The 14,784-nt window shown below is 40.6% G+C and overlaps 3 protein-coding genes across 3 annotated transcripts; all 3 read right to left on the reverse strand.

Moving 5' to 3' along the window:
• Nucleotides 1-11,123: 11,123 nt before the first annotated feature.
• Nucleotides 11,124-11,927, reverse strand: LOC136237766 (uncharacterized). Its single transcript, XM_066027981.1, has one exon. The coding sequence runs from the start codon at nucleotides 11,925-11,927 to the stop codon at nucleotides 11,124-11,126; it is 804 nt and encodes a 267-aa protein (XP_065884053.1).
• Nucleotides 11,928-12,010: 83 nt separating this feature from the next.
• On the reverse strand, nucleotides 12,011-12,766 carry LOC136237767 (uncharacterized). The gene has a single exon (XM_066027982.1). The coding sequence runs from the start codon at nucleotides 12,764-12,766 to the stop codon at nucleotides 12,011-12,013; it is 756 nt and encodes a 251-aa protein (XP_065884054.1).
• A 48-nt stretch (nucleotides 12,767-12,814) lies between these two features.
• Nucleotides 12,815-13,713, reverse strand: LOC136237768 (uncharacterized). The gene is made up of 3 exons (XM_066027983.1): nucleotides 13,634-13,713; nucleotides 13,444-13,557; nucleotides 12,815-13,385 (listed from the first exon to the last, which is right to left on the reverse strand). The coding sequence occupies exons 1-3, from the start codon at nucleotides 13,711-13,713 to the stop codon at nucleotides 12,815-12,817; spliced, it is 765 nt and encodes a 254-aa protein (XP_065884055.1).
• Between the last annotated feature and the right edge of the window lie 1,071 nt (nucleotides 13,714-14,784).

Consider the following 14,784-nt stretch of genomic DNA (forward strand, 5'->3'; position numbering starts at 1 on the left):
GGTGGCCAACAAAATAATGGCTACAATGATGTTAATGCTAATAAATTTTAATAGCCATTATTAAAAATTATTAGCGTTAACATCATTGCAACCATTTGTTGGGCTGCCACCTTTGATATCACAACTTTTTTCACCCAGGTTTTTTAAGGCCACACAGCTTGGCTGTTTTTGTGTGGATATTACTTGTTTTTGTAATTGCAAGTTCCAAAGCCAGCCTATGGTTGCCCTTGATAATTCCTTTTAACCCTTTTCTCCGTCTACTATAATCATCAAAGACTGCGTGGCAAATGAAGAGCTGAAATAAGATGAATTGTTGAAAGCACATATATCTTTTTTTATTTTATGTTTATTCCCAGGATTACCAGCATCCTTTGCCACCACCCCTAGCACTAAACATGTTAAGAGTGCTAGACAAATACTAAGATCAAATTTCAATGAGCTAGAGCCACCCGACCTTCAGCTAGTGCAAGGTCAAGTGCTCCTTGTGAAAGTGGTGGACAGCCCTGATGTGTGATCTAGCTCCTCTCAAACACATAGTAGTGCGGTGTAACAAAAAATAACTAATTCTGCAACACGGCCATAACATCACAGAACTCTTTCTGAAGAGACAAAGAAAGCAAGTCTTTTGTAAAGTACAGCAGCAGCATGATCCATACCACCAATTGTTGAAAATACAAGTGGGATAAAAGAACCCATCTCATTTCCATAATAGCTTTGTTCATGCTCTGGAAGGTGATACATGATGTTTCATATGTTTTACTTATATATATATATATAGTATGCATAGAATCAAGACACAGAGCTAATTATTGGCCTGTGAACAATGTACATGTAGTAATACGGTAATTCATGTTATCACTTAATGGTAGAGATATTATAGCCTAATTCAGCCACTAAGCAAAGCAAAAACATTTATATTGGTATAACAAAAGGGCTACATTAGAGCAAGGGTCGGCACTGGTAAACAAATTCCATAAAGAGCTGTATAGTAATAGTATTGCTCATTTGAGCTCTTGCTTTTATAGCAAGCTGGAGTGTCAAACCCTCTCATGCAAGTAACTGTTGATTACGTGGTTGAACAACATGAAAACTAGAAAACAAAGATCTGTTACCATGTATATATATACATTTCAAATTACAATTTTGTGTATAAACGAACAATATCCACGTTTTCTTTATGCAATCATTTTCATAGTGTGCCATATGATACTCTTGGCAACTTTTTTACTCTTTCTTAAATAGATGCATCACACTACACTAGAGTATAACTGGTGGGGAATATTCTTGAAAACTGAACTGATGTGTAATCAAAAATGTATTTGTAGCTAACAGTGACATACAGTTTCACAAATGATGCAAATAATTATGATGATTGACATACACACAATACTATATATAAGGTCTCATCTAAAGCAACCGCTAATTGTTATCTTGATCATTGGCTTTCAGTCCAAAACACTTTGACCCTGATCATAATGCTCTACTGTAAGAATAAAGGATAAACAACACAGTGTAGTCATATACAACATCACACAGCTATAGTGTAGATGTACAAGTCATATAGTGTCAGAAAACTTAGGAACGTTAAATGCTAATAGGGATCATAGCTGGAGCTACAAAAGTATTGAAACTAGCAGCCTATTGTCTGAAACTATAACAATATACATTTAATATATAATTCTTTCTTAGTCATGCAGTTGAAGTGAATATCTAAGTACTATTAAGTCCAGAACTACTTAGTAGAGTTTTTTGGCCAAATATTGTAACTCCAGCTTGGAGGACTTGTATGCCCTAAACGTACAGAGGCAGTCCTGGACAATTTGCTGACTGGCTCCCAACTCAAAAGTATAGAGGAGCAAGCCGAGCAGCTATTTTATCTATACCAAGTCATAGTCATGGTCCACCTTGACAGGGGCCGATCCAGGGGGTGCACCAGAGGATGTATATATGGTGCTGGGGCCAGCCTATGTTTTATACAGTGGAACCTCAGTTATCTGAATCCCTTGGGACCAGGGGTGGTCCATAAGTCTGAAAAGTCCATATCTCTGAAACTGTGTATAAATAACCTTAAAATAGTATAAAGAACATTTTAAAAGAATTCAGTATTATCAACTACCTTATTAGAACAGTCACTACTCTAATAGAGCAGTCATTTCCATAGTTCGGTTAACTGAGAATTCAGATAAGTGGGTCCGGATAACTAAGGTTCCACTGTATGTTTCAGGACTGAAATTGTTGATGAAGAGCAGTTTTGTGCACAAATAGTAATAAATTAAGTGATCCTTATTGATCAAGAGCTGCATGTATGGGATCAATGATACTCACAGTAATGAGCCTAAAGTGGCTCATGGTCTTTTGTATGCCAATCTGTATGACAATATACAGATGCAAGTTTTAAGACTCAGTAATAACTGTGGAGGATTCTTAATAATGTTACATGTGGTCACTGTTCTATTAGAATATATTACTGAGTTCTCTATTTCAGTATCTTGTTGTGTAAAGTTTTTTTCGGGAAGGAGGGGATGGAATTGCAATTTAAAGCCTTTGAAAATCTTTACAGAACAGTTTCAAAAGTTATAAGAAGTTAAAATTGTTAAGTACTTTACACATTTGTAGGAGCTAGAGCAGTAATTTAACAATGAAGGAAAGTGATTTATGAGATTTGACTACTAAATGGAACTTTACATTGTGCAATGATTAATCCACTAGAAGGTGATTTAGAATTTTAGATTACTTAAACTGTTCAGGCTGGACTGTTCTATTCATTTGATTTACAAGCTCACTGGTTTCCAGAAACCATGTAAGTATATTTTGTCAGTATTCAAATTTATTTGTGGCTGTTACAGGAGTATGATTACAGTAGTGGTTGTTGAAATTGGAGATTTTATGCTGATGTACTCTAGACTCTCCTAGACAACATAAAATAAGTGCTTCGTATTCTATTACATGGTGCTATTGAATTTGATTAGGTCTCCTAGGCAGTATGGTCTAAGTGTGAAGTACGTTTTGTATTCGATTTATTTGTCATTGTTTGGAGACTTCACACTGTAATTCTACTTGGTGTTATCAGAGTGTTGTTGGAAATGCATGAAAACTGTACTACATGGTCACTGTACATGTAAGAAGGAATTACATTTTCATTCTAATTTATTTGTGATTATTAGGAGACTTCATACTATCGTTGTACTTGGTCTCCTTGGTAGAGTATTACATCGTTGGAAATGCATTGTTGGATTAAAGACTACTAATTTGCCACTGTAAGATTTGTTTTCTAAGTACGTTATTTGTGACTGTTAAGAGTTTTCACAGTATCGTATGTTCTAATTGGTCACATACCTTGGTAGAGTATTGCCGTTAGAATATATGTAAGCAATAAGGCTGTACAACTTGGCCACTGTAAGGTGGAATTACATTTGATGTTCTAATTTATATTATCTATGACTGTTAGGAGACTTCACACTATATCTTCTATATACTTGGTCTCTTCCACAGTGAATTTTTGAAAAACTCATTATTGGGCTATAGCTACTTCATGTGCATGTAAGACTGATGTATCCTGTGACTACACAGTGTATTTTAGGAGACTTATGGCTGGATGTAACTGTACAGCTCTGTGGTGTTGTATAGAGGACACTTCACACTTTTCCACCAGCTTGGTCTCCTCGGCTCATCATTTTGGATTAAAGATAGCATTATTTGGACTCAGTATTACTTGGACTCCTTAACATACATATAAGACTGAATTATGTTAAGTATTCTAATTTATTAGGACACTTCACACTTTTTCGATCCCACTGGCTTGGTCTCCTTGGAAATGCATCTCATCATTGGATTCAAGATAGCATTACGGACTCCTTGACGTTAATGTGTGACTGCCGGAATTATATTATATAGCTATTCTACTTGGACTCCTTAGTGTGAACGTAAGACTGAATTATATTTTATTTGTGACTATTAGGAAACTTCATAATTTTTCCACTGTTGTAATGACACTATGATGTAATGCACAAATATGCATGCGCACGCACCTCGTGTATTGATTCTATTAACAGTGCACTATTGATGGTGTTCCACGTTGGCCACTTCTTTTGGGAAATTGGAGGGGTTCGACCCTACTTCGGGTGATGACTGGATTCAGTACGTCGAAAGGATGGAGTTGTATTTCCTCGCTAATGGTCTCACTGAAACTGATAAGCAGCGTGCGATATTGTTAAGTTCTATCGGCGCACGGACAAAATTCTAAGAAACTTGATCTCCCCGAGCACCCCAACGGAGAAATCTTTCAAGCAATTGGTGGAGGTGATGAAGAAACATTTCTGCCCCCCACCTTCGGAGATAGTGCAAAGATTTAAATTCAACACCAGAGTAAGGCAGCCAGGAGAGTCGGTAGCCACCTATATCGCGGAACTGCGAGCGCTATCACAATATTGTAACTTTGGTGACACATTGGAGTTGATGCTGAGAGATAGACTGGTGTACGGCATAAATGATGCACAGATTCGGAGGCGCTTGTTAGCTGAGAAGAGCCTCACTTACTCCAAAGCTTGAGAGATAGCTCTAGCTCTAGAGTCTGCAGTTCAAGGCACAAAAGATATTCAACGCTCCCTGCCTACAGATCCAGTGCATACAGTGTCACAGCAACAAACATTCAGTTCAGTCAAATGTTTTCGTTGTGGAAGAGCCAACCATAAAGCACCTCAGTGCCGATTTAAAGACACGGTATGCTCAAATTGTAACAAGACAGGCCACTTGGCAAAAGTCTGTCGTAGCAAACAGCCAGTGTTAAGGGCCAAGCTGCCAGCTAGTATAATAGCAGAAGAACCTGTTCAAAAGGAGCATGATGAGTATCCCTTGTTTACAATCCAAGACTGAACTTGTGTACTTATTCAGGAGAGAAACTCGTGTTAAGGGTGAGGTTATGTGCAATGTAGAGTATGAGGCCCCTATTTGGTGATTATTAGTTTCTCATCCACTGCCCGCATCATTCTTAAGCTACCGCATGGTAAGCCATTATTTACTCTAGCATGCTCAGAAGAACACGTGATACCAAACTGTTATATTTTTTTTTGTTGATGAACGCTACAATGCGCTATATATTGCTAGGAGAACTGTTGTTTTCCTTAGCAAACTGTTGCAGTGCCAGTTGCAATCGTGCTCTATCGACTTCATCAAAGCAGGCTTTCAGTTGACTGTCGAAAAACAGTTGGCGATCGCAAAAAGTAGAATTAGCTGGTGAAGGAAATGTTTGTAGTAAGAAAGAAAGACGATTTGGATAAGGTCTGTACATCAGTATGTTAATATTATAAAATAATGGCATAATGGTAATACCCTCCCGCCCGCATCATAATTAGAAAGGCTGGATGAGAAACTAATAATCACCGAATAGGGGCCTGATGGTAAAATGTATGTATTATCCCTGGTGATCATTGCCGGAGTGGTCCAACACTAATTGGCAGGAATTGGTTGCGACATATCCCACTAAACTGGTCAAACCTTTTCCAACCAATTCACATGGTCCACGACCAACTTGCTCAGTTGTTACAATCCTTTGATGAAGTGTTTGCCGATGAGCTTGGTACCTTGCAAGGTAGCTAAGCCAGTATATACATTGATCCCAACATTCCACCTAGATTTTGTAAAGGTCGCTCCTTACCCTACGCAATGAAAGAAAATGTGGAGATAGAGCTACAGAAGTTGGAAACTCAAGGAATTATTTCAACGGTGAAATATTCTAAGTGGGCTGTTCCTATTGTGCCAGTCCTTAAGCAAGACAAGCAATCAGTGAGAATATGTGGAGATTACAAATTAACCGCAAATCGTGCTTCACGGGTTGAACACTACCCACTCCCTATAATCGAGGATTTGTTTGCCACACTTGAAGTACGGGGGTGTCTTGTTTACTAAGTTGGACATGAGTCAAGCTTATCTCCAGGTGTTAGCTGATGACCAGTCAAAAGAGATGCTCACAATTAATACACATAAGGGCTTATTTGTTTACAATAGGCTACCTTTTGGAGTATCCTCTGCTCCTGGCATATTTCAGCACACTATGGAATCACTATTACAAGGTATTCCTCACGTTCTCGCATACCTTGACGACATTAATTACTGGCCCGTCTTAGTCTGAACATATCAAAACACTTCAAGAAGTCCTCTTACGTTTTAAACAAGCTGGCTTGCGCTTGAAGAAACAGAAATGTCAATTCTTAATGAAATCAGTTGATTACCTGGGCCATATACGTCCATCTGGTACAAAAGTTGAGGCTGTAAAAGTTGTCCCTAAGCTGCGAAGCATCTCAGATCTAAGAGCGTACCTTGGCTTGCTGACTTACTATGGGAAGTTTCTCCCAAATGTATCAACTGTCCTAGCTCCCCTATATCAATTGCTTCGCAAAGACGTTAAGTGGTCTTGGGATGAACTACAACAACAATCTTTTATTAAATCAAAAGATATGTTGACAACATCAGCACTGCTGGTGCATTATGACCCCTCCCAACTCATATATAGTTAGGTGGCTTAGCAAAAAAATGTGGACACAACTGACAAAAGCACCAATTTTTTTTCTGTGAGTTCCTTACCACATTAGATTAAATTTTTTGATAGGATCCACCTCAGGCATGCATCCTGGGAAGCCATCCAAGGCTCGGAAATATGCCTTTTTGCAATTTTGGTGTTTTAAATAGTAATTTGAAACTTTAGAGTATTTCATTAGATTATAAAGGATGTCATTAAATTATAAATTATGTCATTAAATTTAAATATTTATCAGCACATGTCTATGTTTTTGTGTTTTATTCACAGTTACTCTATTAGAGCAGTCGGGCAGTCCTGTAACACAAAGATAAGCACATCTCCACTCTGCATTTTACATTCACTTGAACTACAATCACTTAATGCATGCAATAATCCACCAGACCACCACCACAAGTATCCCTGGGCTGTGCTGTGCCCCACAGAGAAATCCATATACACTCTACTCAAGCATGTACGTATTTTGACATATGGAATCTTTGCTCTGAAGTAGTGCTGAAACGAATAGCAATTTTTACTATTTGAATAGTTGTGAACAAAATGACCAAATATTCGATTATTCTTTAAGCTTATTCTTCTGTTGAATAAGTACCAAAACCTTTTGATATGGAGCAAGGTAAAGCCTAAGAGCTATTTCTATCTTTTCTAAAATAGAATTTCTATAGCATAGATACATCACTTCATTCAAAATCTTAAGTTTCAAGGCTGGCTTTTCCATCTGAAGATAGTGTACAAAGTACTAACGATTATTTGAATAGTGTAGTAACGAATCGAATAGTGTCATCGATCGAATAATCAAATAACCGAATAATCATTTCAGCATTACTCTGAAGTGTACAATTTCCGGCCTAGGGGTCCAGATCTAGGAGTGTTTACCCCCTCAGAAATTTAACCATGTACTTACTTATAGGAAAAGTTAGTAGAGTACATTTCATCAATTGTTTACTTATGATACAACAAGCGTACCATAACAGAAATAAAAACAGCAAGGAAAAGAACTAAACTCTTCTGAAAACTGATCAGTGCTGCATGGTCAAACTTATATTTGCAGGACTGATTTATTGAATGTGGGAATTTGAAAGACTATTACTGCTAGAACAGTCATCTATAAAGTTCTGCTTCAAAGTAATAAAATTACCATGACCACTGTGCTAGTTGAACTCTTCTTTGCATGTGATTTCAGCACAACTATCTTACCCAATATTGTATGCATATAATTGTGCCAAACATGTCATAGTTGAAATTCTACACTTTTGATTAACTGATCAATGAAATATTGCAATTCTGTGTTCTTTACATCCTAACCTAGCATGTCAAAGCTAACTATGTGTAATCTTTGGCTGCTAAGTTTCATGGTAATGGTGAATGTAAACATGCAACACTAAGTTATTTTTCACTGCTACGATTTGATCTTAAAATTACAATACTTCATCAGATTGCATCATATGTCTGAAACATCTTTAAAACTATAGCATTTGATATATACATACCTGCATGTCCAGTCAAGCTCTAGTAGCAAGGCAATTATATTTACAGGTACGTAGTTAGTCATTTATACTCTGCCATTGCATAATGAAAGCTGTTTGGAAATAAATGAAAAAAATGCATGGTGACTGCATCTCTCAGTTAAACTGCACTTAAACCACACTTTGCTCTCACAAACCCTGTGAAATCCTATGCATTACAAATATGCATTTTTAGCATTAATTCAACTTGAGACTTGAGTAAAGGAATTTTATCTTACATGGTATATAGCTATACTGCTGGAGTATGAAGAACCTTAGTGTGGTCATGTATGTAATTTCAGCACAAAATCATGCATGTAGCAATAACACATATTTTCATACTATATAACAAGAGCTGGTGTAGTATAGGCTGGTAAGTTATCAAGCTATAGTTACTTCGCAAACAAACATAAAATGAAATCTGTACAAGATGTGACGCCTGAATGACTATAGTATTTATTTATTAAGGTTTCACAGCACAAGTGCTGAAGCTCTGTAGGACCACCTACAACCTGTTTAAAGTTGTTACATAAAGTGTGTTTGAAAAGGTGAAGAAAGGAGAAAAATTCCATGACTGGACCTGGGCAGCCTCGAACCTGCAGCCATCCGATTAACGTTTGAACAGGCTGTAGGACCAGGTGTCCTACAGACCTTTAGCACTTGTGCTGTAAAGCCTTAATAAATAAATAAATAAAATAAAATGTAGAGATATTTCATTTATATGCCACAAACTAATTACTGCAAATAGTAGTGTATAATCATTTCCATAGTGAACAACTATAGAGAAATTTCTCTATACAGTTTGTGGATCATACAAGCTGTATATGCTGTAAATAATAGGTGACCGGATTTGTGAAAAGATACCTTTTCCACACATTTTAAATACCAGCAAACAAAATGATGTAACACTTGACTCCTTATACCAATTAACTTGTTCTTAATACCAGAATGCAGCCAGATACTGTAGTTATACCCATTGAAAATTTCAGGCTATTATATGCCATGATCAAAAAGTTATGAAGCTTAAAAAAAGGGTCAAATTTTGTGTGTGGAAAAGGTACCTTTTCGCAGATCCAGTAATAGTCAGTATGAATGAAAAAATTACTTGTCAGCATTGAATAAAGCTTGTGAGAGTAATATTACTGTTTATCAGCTCTTGGTTTAATCTTCAACCCTGCATAATGTTCTCTTACATGAAATAGAGCAAAACTAGCACTAATATGGCTTGCCGATTTTGAAAATTCTTCAGCTACATAACTATAAATGCTTTTATGGAAAGGCCCTTTTTAGAATAAGATGGATCCTATCAAAAATTAATGTTAAGGTTGTACTACATATGTGGAGAAAGTTTGGTGCTTTTTTCACTTGTGTCCACATTAGTTTTAAATTTGGCTTTAAGCAACCTAACTATTAGTGCTTTCCTGTGATGCCTCACAGTATGGCATCGGGGCTGTGTTATCACAAGTTTACAATGAAGATGAAAAACCAGTGGCCTACACTTCTAGAACACTTAACACTGCAGAATGCAACTATAGCCAGTTGGAAAAAGAGGCCTTAGCCTTGATTTTTGGAGTGAAAAAGTTTCACACATATTTGGTCACAAGTTTACTCTCAACACTGACCATAAGCCACTACAAAGTTTGTTTAGTGTTAACTGGCTACGATTACAACACGCCTGTCTCTCCCTAATATCAAGAGTAAATAATGGAAGAGAGAGTATCCAACTGCCATATACTGCATCAAAAATGAGCACGTCAAGTAGAGAAGCCATCCCGTAGTGCTATCAAAGTAAGTGTTGAATGAAGTAATAAACACCTTCTAGCTCAGACTGTTTGACTTCAAATCATGCCTGGGCACTACAACAGAGCTTATGATAACGTCCGGACACCGGACAAAATCCGGTCAAATTGCATAGATGTCTGACCATAATGCAATTTGTCCGTCCCATCAAAGCACAAGGAAGGAGCCTAAGGGCTGAGCTGGCATGCATCAACAATAACAGTCACTTGGTTGCCAGGAGATAGTATACATTCTTACAACCTAAGGGAGTGGCCACAAATGTACCAATGCCAACCCTCTGGTGTACTGTGACCACATAACAGCTGCAGTAAGGCATGTGACATCTTACCACTATAATGTTCATTTGCTATGCTACAGTAGACATATTGGCAAGATATTGGGCATTCATCTTCCACATGTCCAGTCAATTTTAGCAATTGTCCGGCCAATTTTGGTTTGCCAGGACATTGTGGCAGGACAACAGAGAATTCTTATCATAAGCTCTGCTACAAACAGACTGACCTAGCAGGTGTTTATTACTTCATTCAACACTGTCTTTGAAAGCACTACAGAATGGCTTCTCTACTTGAGTGCTCATTTTTGATGCAGTATATGGCAGTTGGATACTCTCTCTTCCATTATTTACTCTTGCTAATATCCTATTTAGTTTTGCCCCCCGTGCTGGGTTCGTGATTGTACAGTTTGCGGGCTCCCCTCCAGTCTCCACCACTGGTGCACGTGGCCTCGATAGGCTTGGGTGAGACACGTGGGCGTAAGTGCCCACTGTACCCAGCACTAGTCACAGTGTACTGATACTGCTGCTCATTACACTGGAAGGAAACAAGGAGCTAGAGTCAACCCCTCTTTTTGGGTGGGAAGGGTGGGAAAACAGAACAAATCACAACACTGCCTTGTGTGTGTTCACTTCTCCCTAATATCCTATTTAGTTTTGCCCCCCGTGCTGGGTTCGCAGGCACCCCCTCCAGTCTCCGCCCCCGGAGCATGTGGCCTCGATAGGCTTGGGTGAGACACGTGGGTGTGAGTGCCCACTGTACCCAGAGGCTGGATTGCTTATTGCAATTCAGACCTCACCCAAGCAATTGTTTAATGTTTTTTTTAATGTATTTTTAAATCATCCAACTGTTTGCTCTCCCGTAGTCTCTATGTAGTACAGCATGCTGGCGCCTGACCGCAATGTTACAATGCAAATTTATTCATTTATTTATTAAAACAAAGCACCAAAATACATCCATAGCACTCAATTCGCACACATTTCATTTAGTCACTTGTGTTGTTGAACAAGGCGGCTAGCTACTGAACATAATGTCTCCTTTGGGGACTGTGTATGCCGCACTCTCCCATCTCCCCAGTGTCTTTATCAGTGAGTCTAGTAGGCTGGATCGCGCTGTTGTTGTCGCTGCGCCAATTCGAAAACTATGTCCTGCATATTTCCGCGAATCTAGTCCTGCCTGCCCCAATGCTGCCCTCATTGCTGTCACTAACCATTCCTGGGTAAGAAATCGGTCCTTTGTGAACCAGAAAAATGGGCCCTTGTCAGGACCTCTCTGCACCATGTATGCTAGGACCGCGGATACCGGGCACCGGTCGCCGTCTGCTCTTCCCAGGTACACTGTCACACCTTTTCTGAATGGGTCCGTCTTTGACACTTTAATCCTGACCTCCAGATACTGTGGATTAACCGTGCTATCTACTCTCACATCGCAGTATGATAGGTGGACCGTTTTATCATACCCACTATCTGTTGGGACCACTACTTCGCCTGAGTGGAGAAAACTGAAGAAACACATGCATACTGCTGCCCACAGCATTACTGCCTTTTTCCGGTTTGCATCATCCTCCCAAACCTTCTTTAACGCACGTAAGATCTCTGGAGTTACTGGAAGTCTTGCGTGGCTTTGTCTGGTTGCTGTCCTCTTCTTCAAACCCTTAATCACAAGTTCTAATTTTGGCATTCCTGCTACGCTTGAGTCCCCGAACCCCAATGATATCTGGGTGTATCTTGCAGCTGACAAGTAGCTCTTAACAGTATCCGCAGAAAATCCCTCGTTGTAGAGAAACGTCACGAAGTACATCAAGTTCAATTCCGTCATTGGAAACGGTGTTAGATTAACTTCACAGCAAAAATCCACATACCACTTACTCCCTGACTTATATGTTCTCTGTGTTGATTTAGCTATTCCTGCTGAAAACAGTTTGCGAACAATTGGGACCAGGTTGCCGATGTCCAATCCGGTCGTTCCTTCATTAGCAACTTCACCAGCTTCTTGGGAATCACTTCTTTTTTGGCTGCAGCTTCTGGTATCTGTGATGAAATGACACTCAGATTATTGCACGAAATTGCGTCCACCAGCCCATTATACTTCCCCGGGACGTGTATTGCTTTTACCTCCATACTAAATTGGGCCCGGATGAAAAATAAGCAATGCAGCAAGTGCATCATCTTTTCAACTTTACTGTATCCCGAGTTAACGACTGTGACTGCACCTTCGTTGTCACAATGTACCAATGCCGATGACTGACGCCATTGTGGCCCCCAGACTGCACACGCCACTACTATAGGTACTAGCTCTTTTAGAGTGATTCCATCTTCCCCCACTTCGCCCAGGCCATTCTTGTACATGCTCGACCAGCTAGCCTGTAGCCATCGCTTGCCCCACACTGCCCCGCAACCGAACGTTCCTGACGCATCTGTCCAGATCTCATTGCTGAATTGCTGTGGTCCACCATACTCTCGCAATATCGATACTCCATTCCATGACCGTAAGAACAGTGCCCACCACATTAGGTCTGAACGTACTGGCATGTTGAAACTAATGTGATGGTATGGCTGGGCAGTTTGGGATAGCTTTTGATACAAATGCCTGAGGAATGTCTTTCCCGGTCTCACTACCTTGCATGCATGAGCCAGTTTACCCACTAATGACTCCATGTCCTTCTTAAAGCACGAGTCCTTGTGTTTCCAGTGTTGAATTTCCCTCTACAACTCCTCTAACTTCGATTGGGGTAGCTGTAGCTCTATTGCTACTGCGTCCAACTTGAATCCCAGAAATGTCAGACAGGAAGTAGGACCTTCCAGTTTGTTCATGGCTACCGGCAAACCCAGTTCCTCGAAGGTGTCTAGAACAATCCCCAACTGGGCTGCGCATGCCGCGCAGTCTGTACCGCCTACCAGGAGAAAATCATCTAAATAGTGGATCACAAACTGTACACCTCGTTCTCTCAGTACCCATTCCACTGCATCTGCCAGGGCTGTGAATATTTTTGGAGCTGAGCATAGCCCAAACGGCATTGTTGTATCATTGAAAATTTTGTCTTCCCACAGCATTCCCAATAGCCACCGGTCTTGTGGGTGGATAGGGACATTCCTGTAAGCCTGTTGGACGTCGATCTTTGCCATCCATGTATTGTGCCCTTGTGTTGCCACTTCCCGTGCAGCATCCTCCACTTTGACATATTGCAGGGAGCATAACTCGGTATCTACCCCATCGTTCACGCTATCACCTTCCGGGGACGATAAGTCCACTATGTTGCCACTTCGCTGGTGTTCCCTTGAGTATTACCCTGGATTGGTTGATCTGGACTGAAGCTGGGAGAAACATGTGCCACCCGAAAGGACCAGTAACCCTGCCTGCTGCACATTCTGTCAACAAATAATCTGGTACCACTGCAGAGTTCTGCCTTGCTGACCTCATGTTCTTACCCATTGGTTTACATTGCTTGCTGTAGTTAAACCCAATTCAGAATCCCTCTCAGATACCACTAGTGATGTAGTCCCTAAATTGGTGGTCTGGGTGACGTGCGAGGGCTCTCTTCCACATTTTCCACTTCAAAGGGATAATCACTCTCATCATCCAGACAGACACTGTCCTTTGCCATTCCTTGGGTCGGCAGGCATCCAGGCGATGCGGGTCCTCCATGTACTGATACTTATCTGCAACAGATACCATCAGATTTTTACTGCTGTTATTCGTTACTCCGCGCAACCCTTGATAGTGACCCCAGCTTTTCGTTTCGGGATTCTCGACCACTTCCCTGCGATTAACTCTAGTTGCCCAACCCTTTGCTCATCCGTTTCCGCTGTGGCTGCACCGCCCGTGGTACTCAATTGTTGTTAAATTATTAACAATTGATTTAATAAGTGAGAATAGCGACCCTAATTCATAATATTGACAATTGATTTAATAAGTGAGAATAGCGACCATAGATCATTCCTGTCACTTTGCTTCTTTTCTTCACGACGGTGGCCAGCCCTGTCCACTGCTCCTCATCCTGAGTCCTGGTGGTCCTGGTGGTCCTGGGGGTTTTCGGACCCATTGGCATGCTGTGGCTGGGTGATTTCCCCCGCAGGTCCTGCATACGTGTGTGTGGTGGCAATGTGGAAATCGACTCCTGTTCTCGTTCCAGGACCTGCACACCTCCTGAAGGTGGTAACTGCCTCCACCCCAGTCTGCTGTGACTTGCCGCTGGGAACACACTTGCAGGTCTATCATCTACTTCATGGAGTGAGCACTCTCTGGTTGGGTGTGCGTGCGACATACAAAGTTCACATCCCAAGCCCGATGGTGCCTCTCCTGAGTAATAGGATGTATGTAGGGTGCTATTGACTTCTGACCAGCGGCGGTTCCCTGATGCTGCTGCCTGCCTGCGAAATGTTGTGTTGTACAGTACCCATGTTTTTCCTCGAAAACGCTTTGCCTGTCCCACTATCTCCATCATATAGGCCATCAGCTCTGGGATTGAGTCCGGGTAGCCCGGGGCTAGCACTGATATATAAATTCTGAAACATTGCACCCATGTGAGCATATCTGTCACTGTGGGCCTCTTATTGCCTGATTTCCCTTCTTCAGTTCCCCCAAATAGTTGGACCTCCGGGAGTAGCTCTGTCATGTCAATGAACTCCCATTGACGGATGTGCTGTGCCAGTTTTTGTGATACCGGTGACAGGCT

Source organism: Dysidea avara, chromosome 11 (genome assembly GCF_963678975.1).
Source record: "Dysidea avara chromosome 11, odDysAvar1.4, whole genome shotgun sequence".
Classification (NCBI taxonomy): domain Eukaryota; kingdom Metazoa; phylum Porifera; class Demospongiae; order Dictyoceratida; family Dysideidae; genus Dysidea; species Dysidea avara.

Bases quoted from the DNA above. Each gene is read 5' to 3' on its own strand.
- LOC136237766 (XM_066027981.1), bottom strand. From the start codon at position 11,927: ATGACGGAATTGAACTTGATGTACTTCGTGACGTTTCTCTACAACGAG.
- LOC136237767 (XM_066027982.1), bottom strand. From the start codon at position 12,766: ATGGAGTCATTAGTGGGTAAACTGGCTCATGCATGCAAGGTAGTGAGA.
- LOC136237768 (XM_066027983.1), bottom strand. From the start codon at position 13,713: ATGGCAAAGGACAGTGTCTGTCTGGATGATGAGAGTGATTATCCCTTT. The intron at 13,558-13,633 runs GTCACCCAGACC...GTTTAACTACAG, and splicing joins GTGGAAGAGAGCCCTCGCAC to CAAGCAATGTAAACCAATGG. The intron at 13,386-13,443 runs GTGGCACATGTT...GTAATACTCAAG, and splicing joins AGGGTTACTGGTCCTTTCGG to GGAACACCAGCGAAGTGGCA.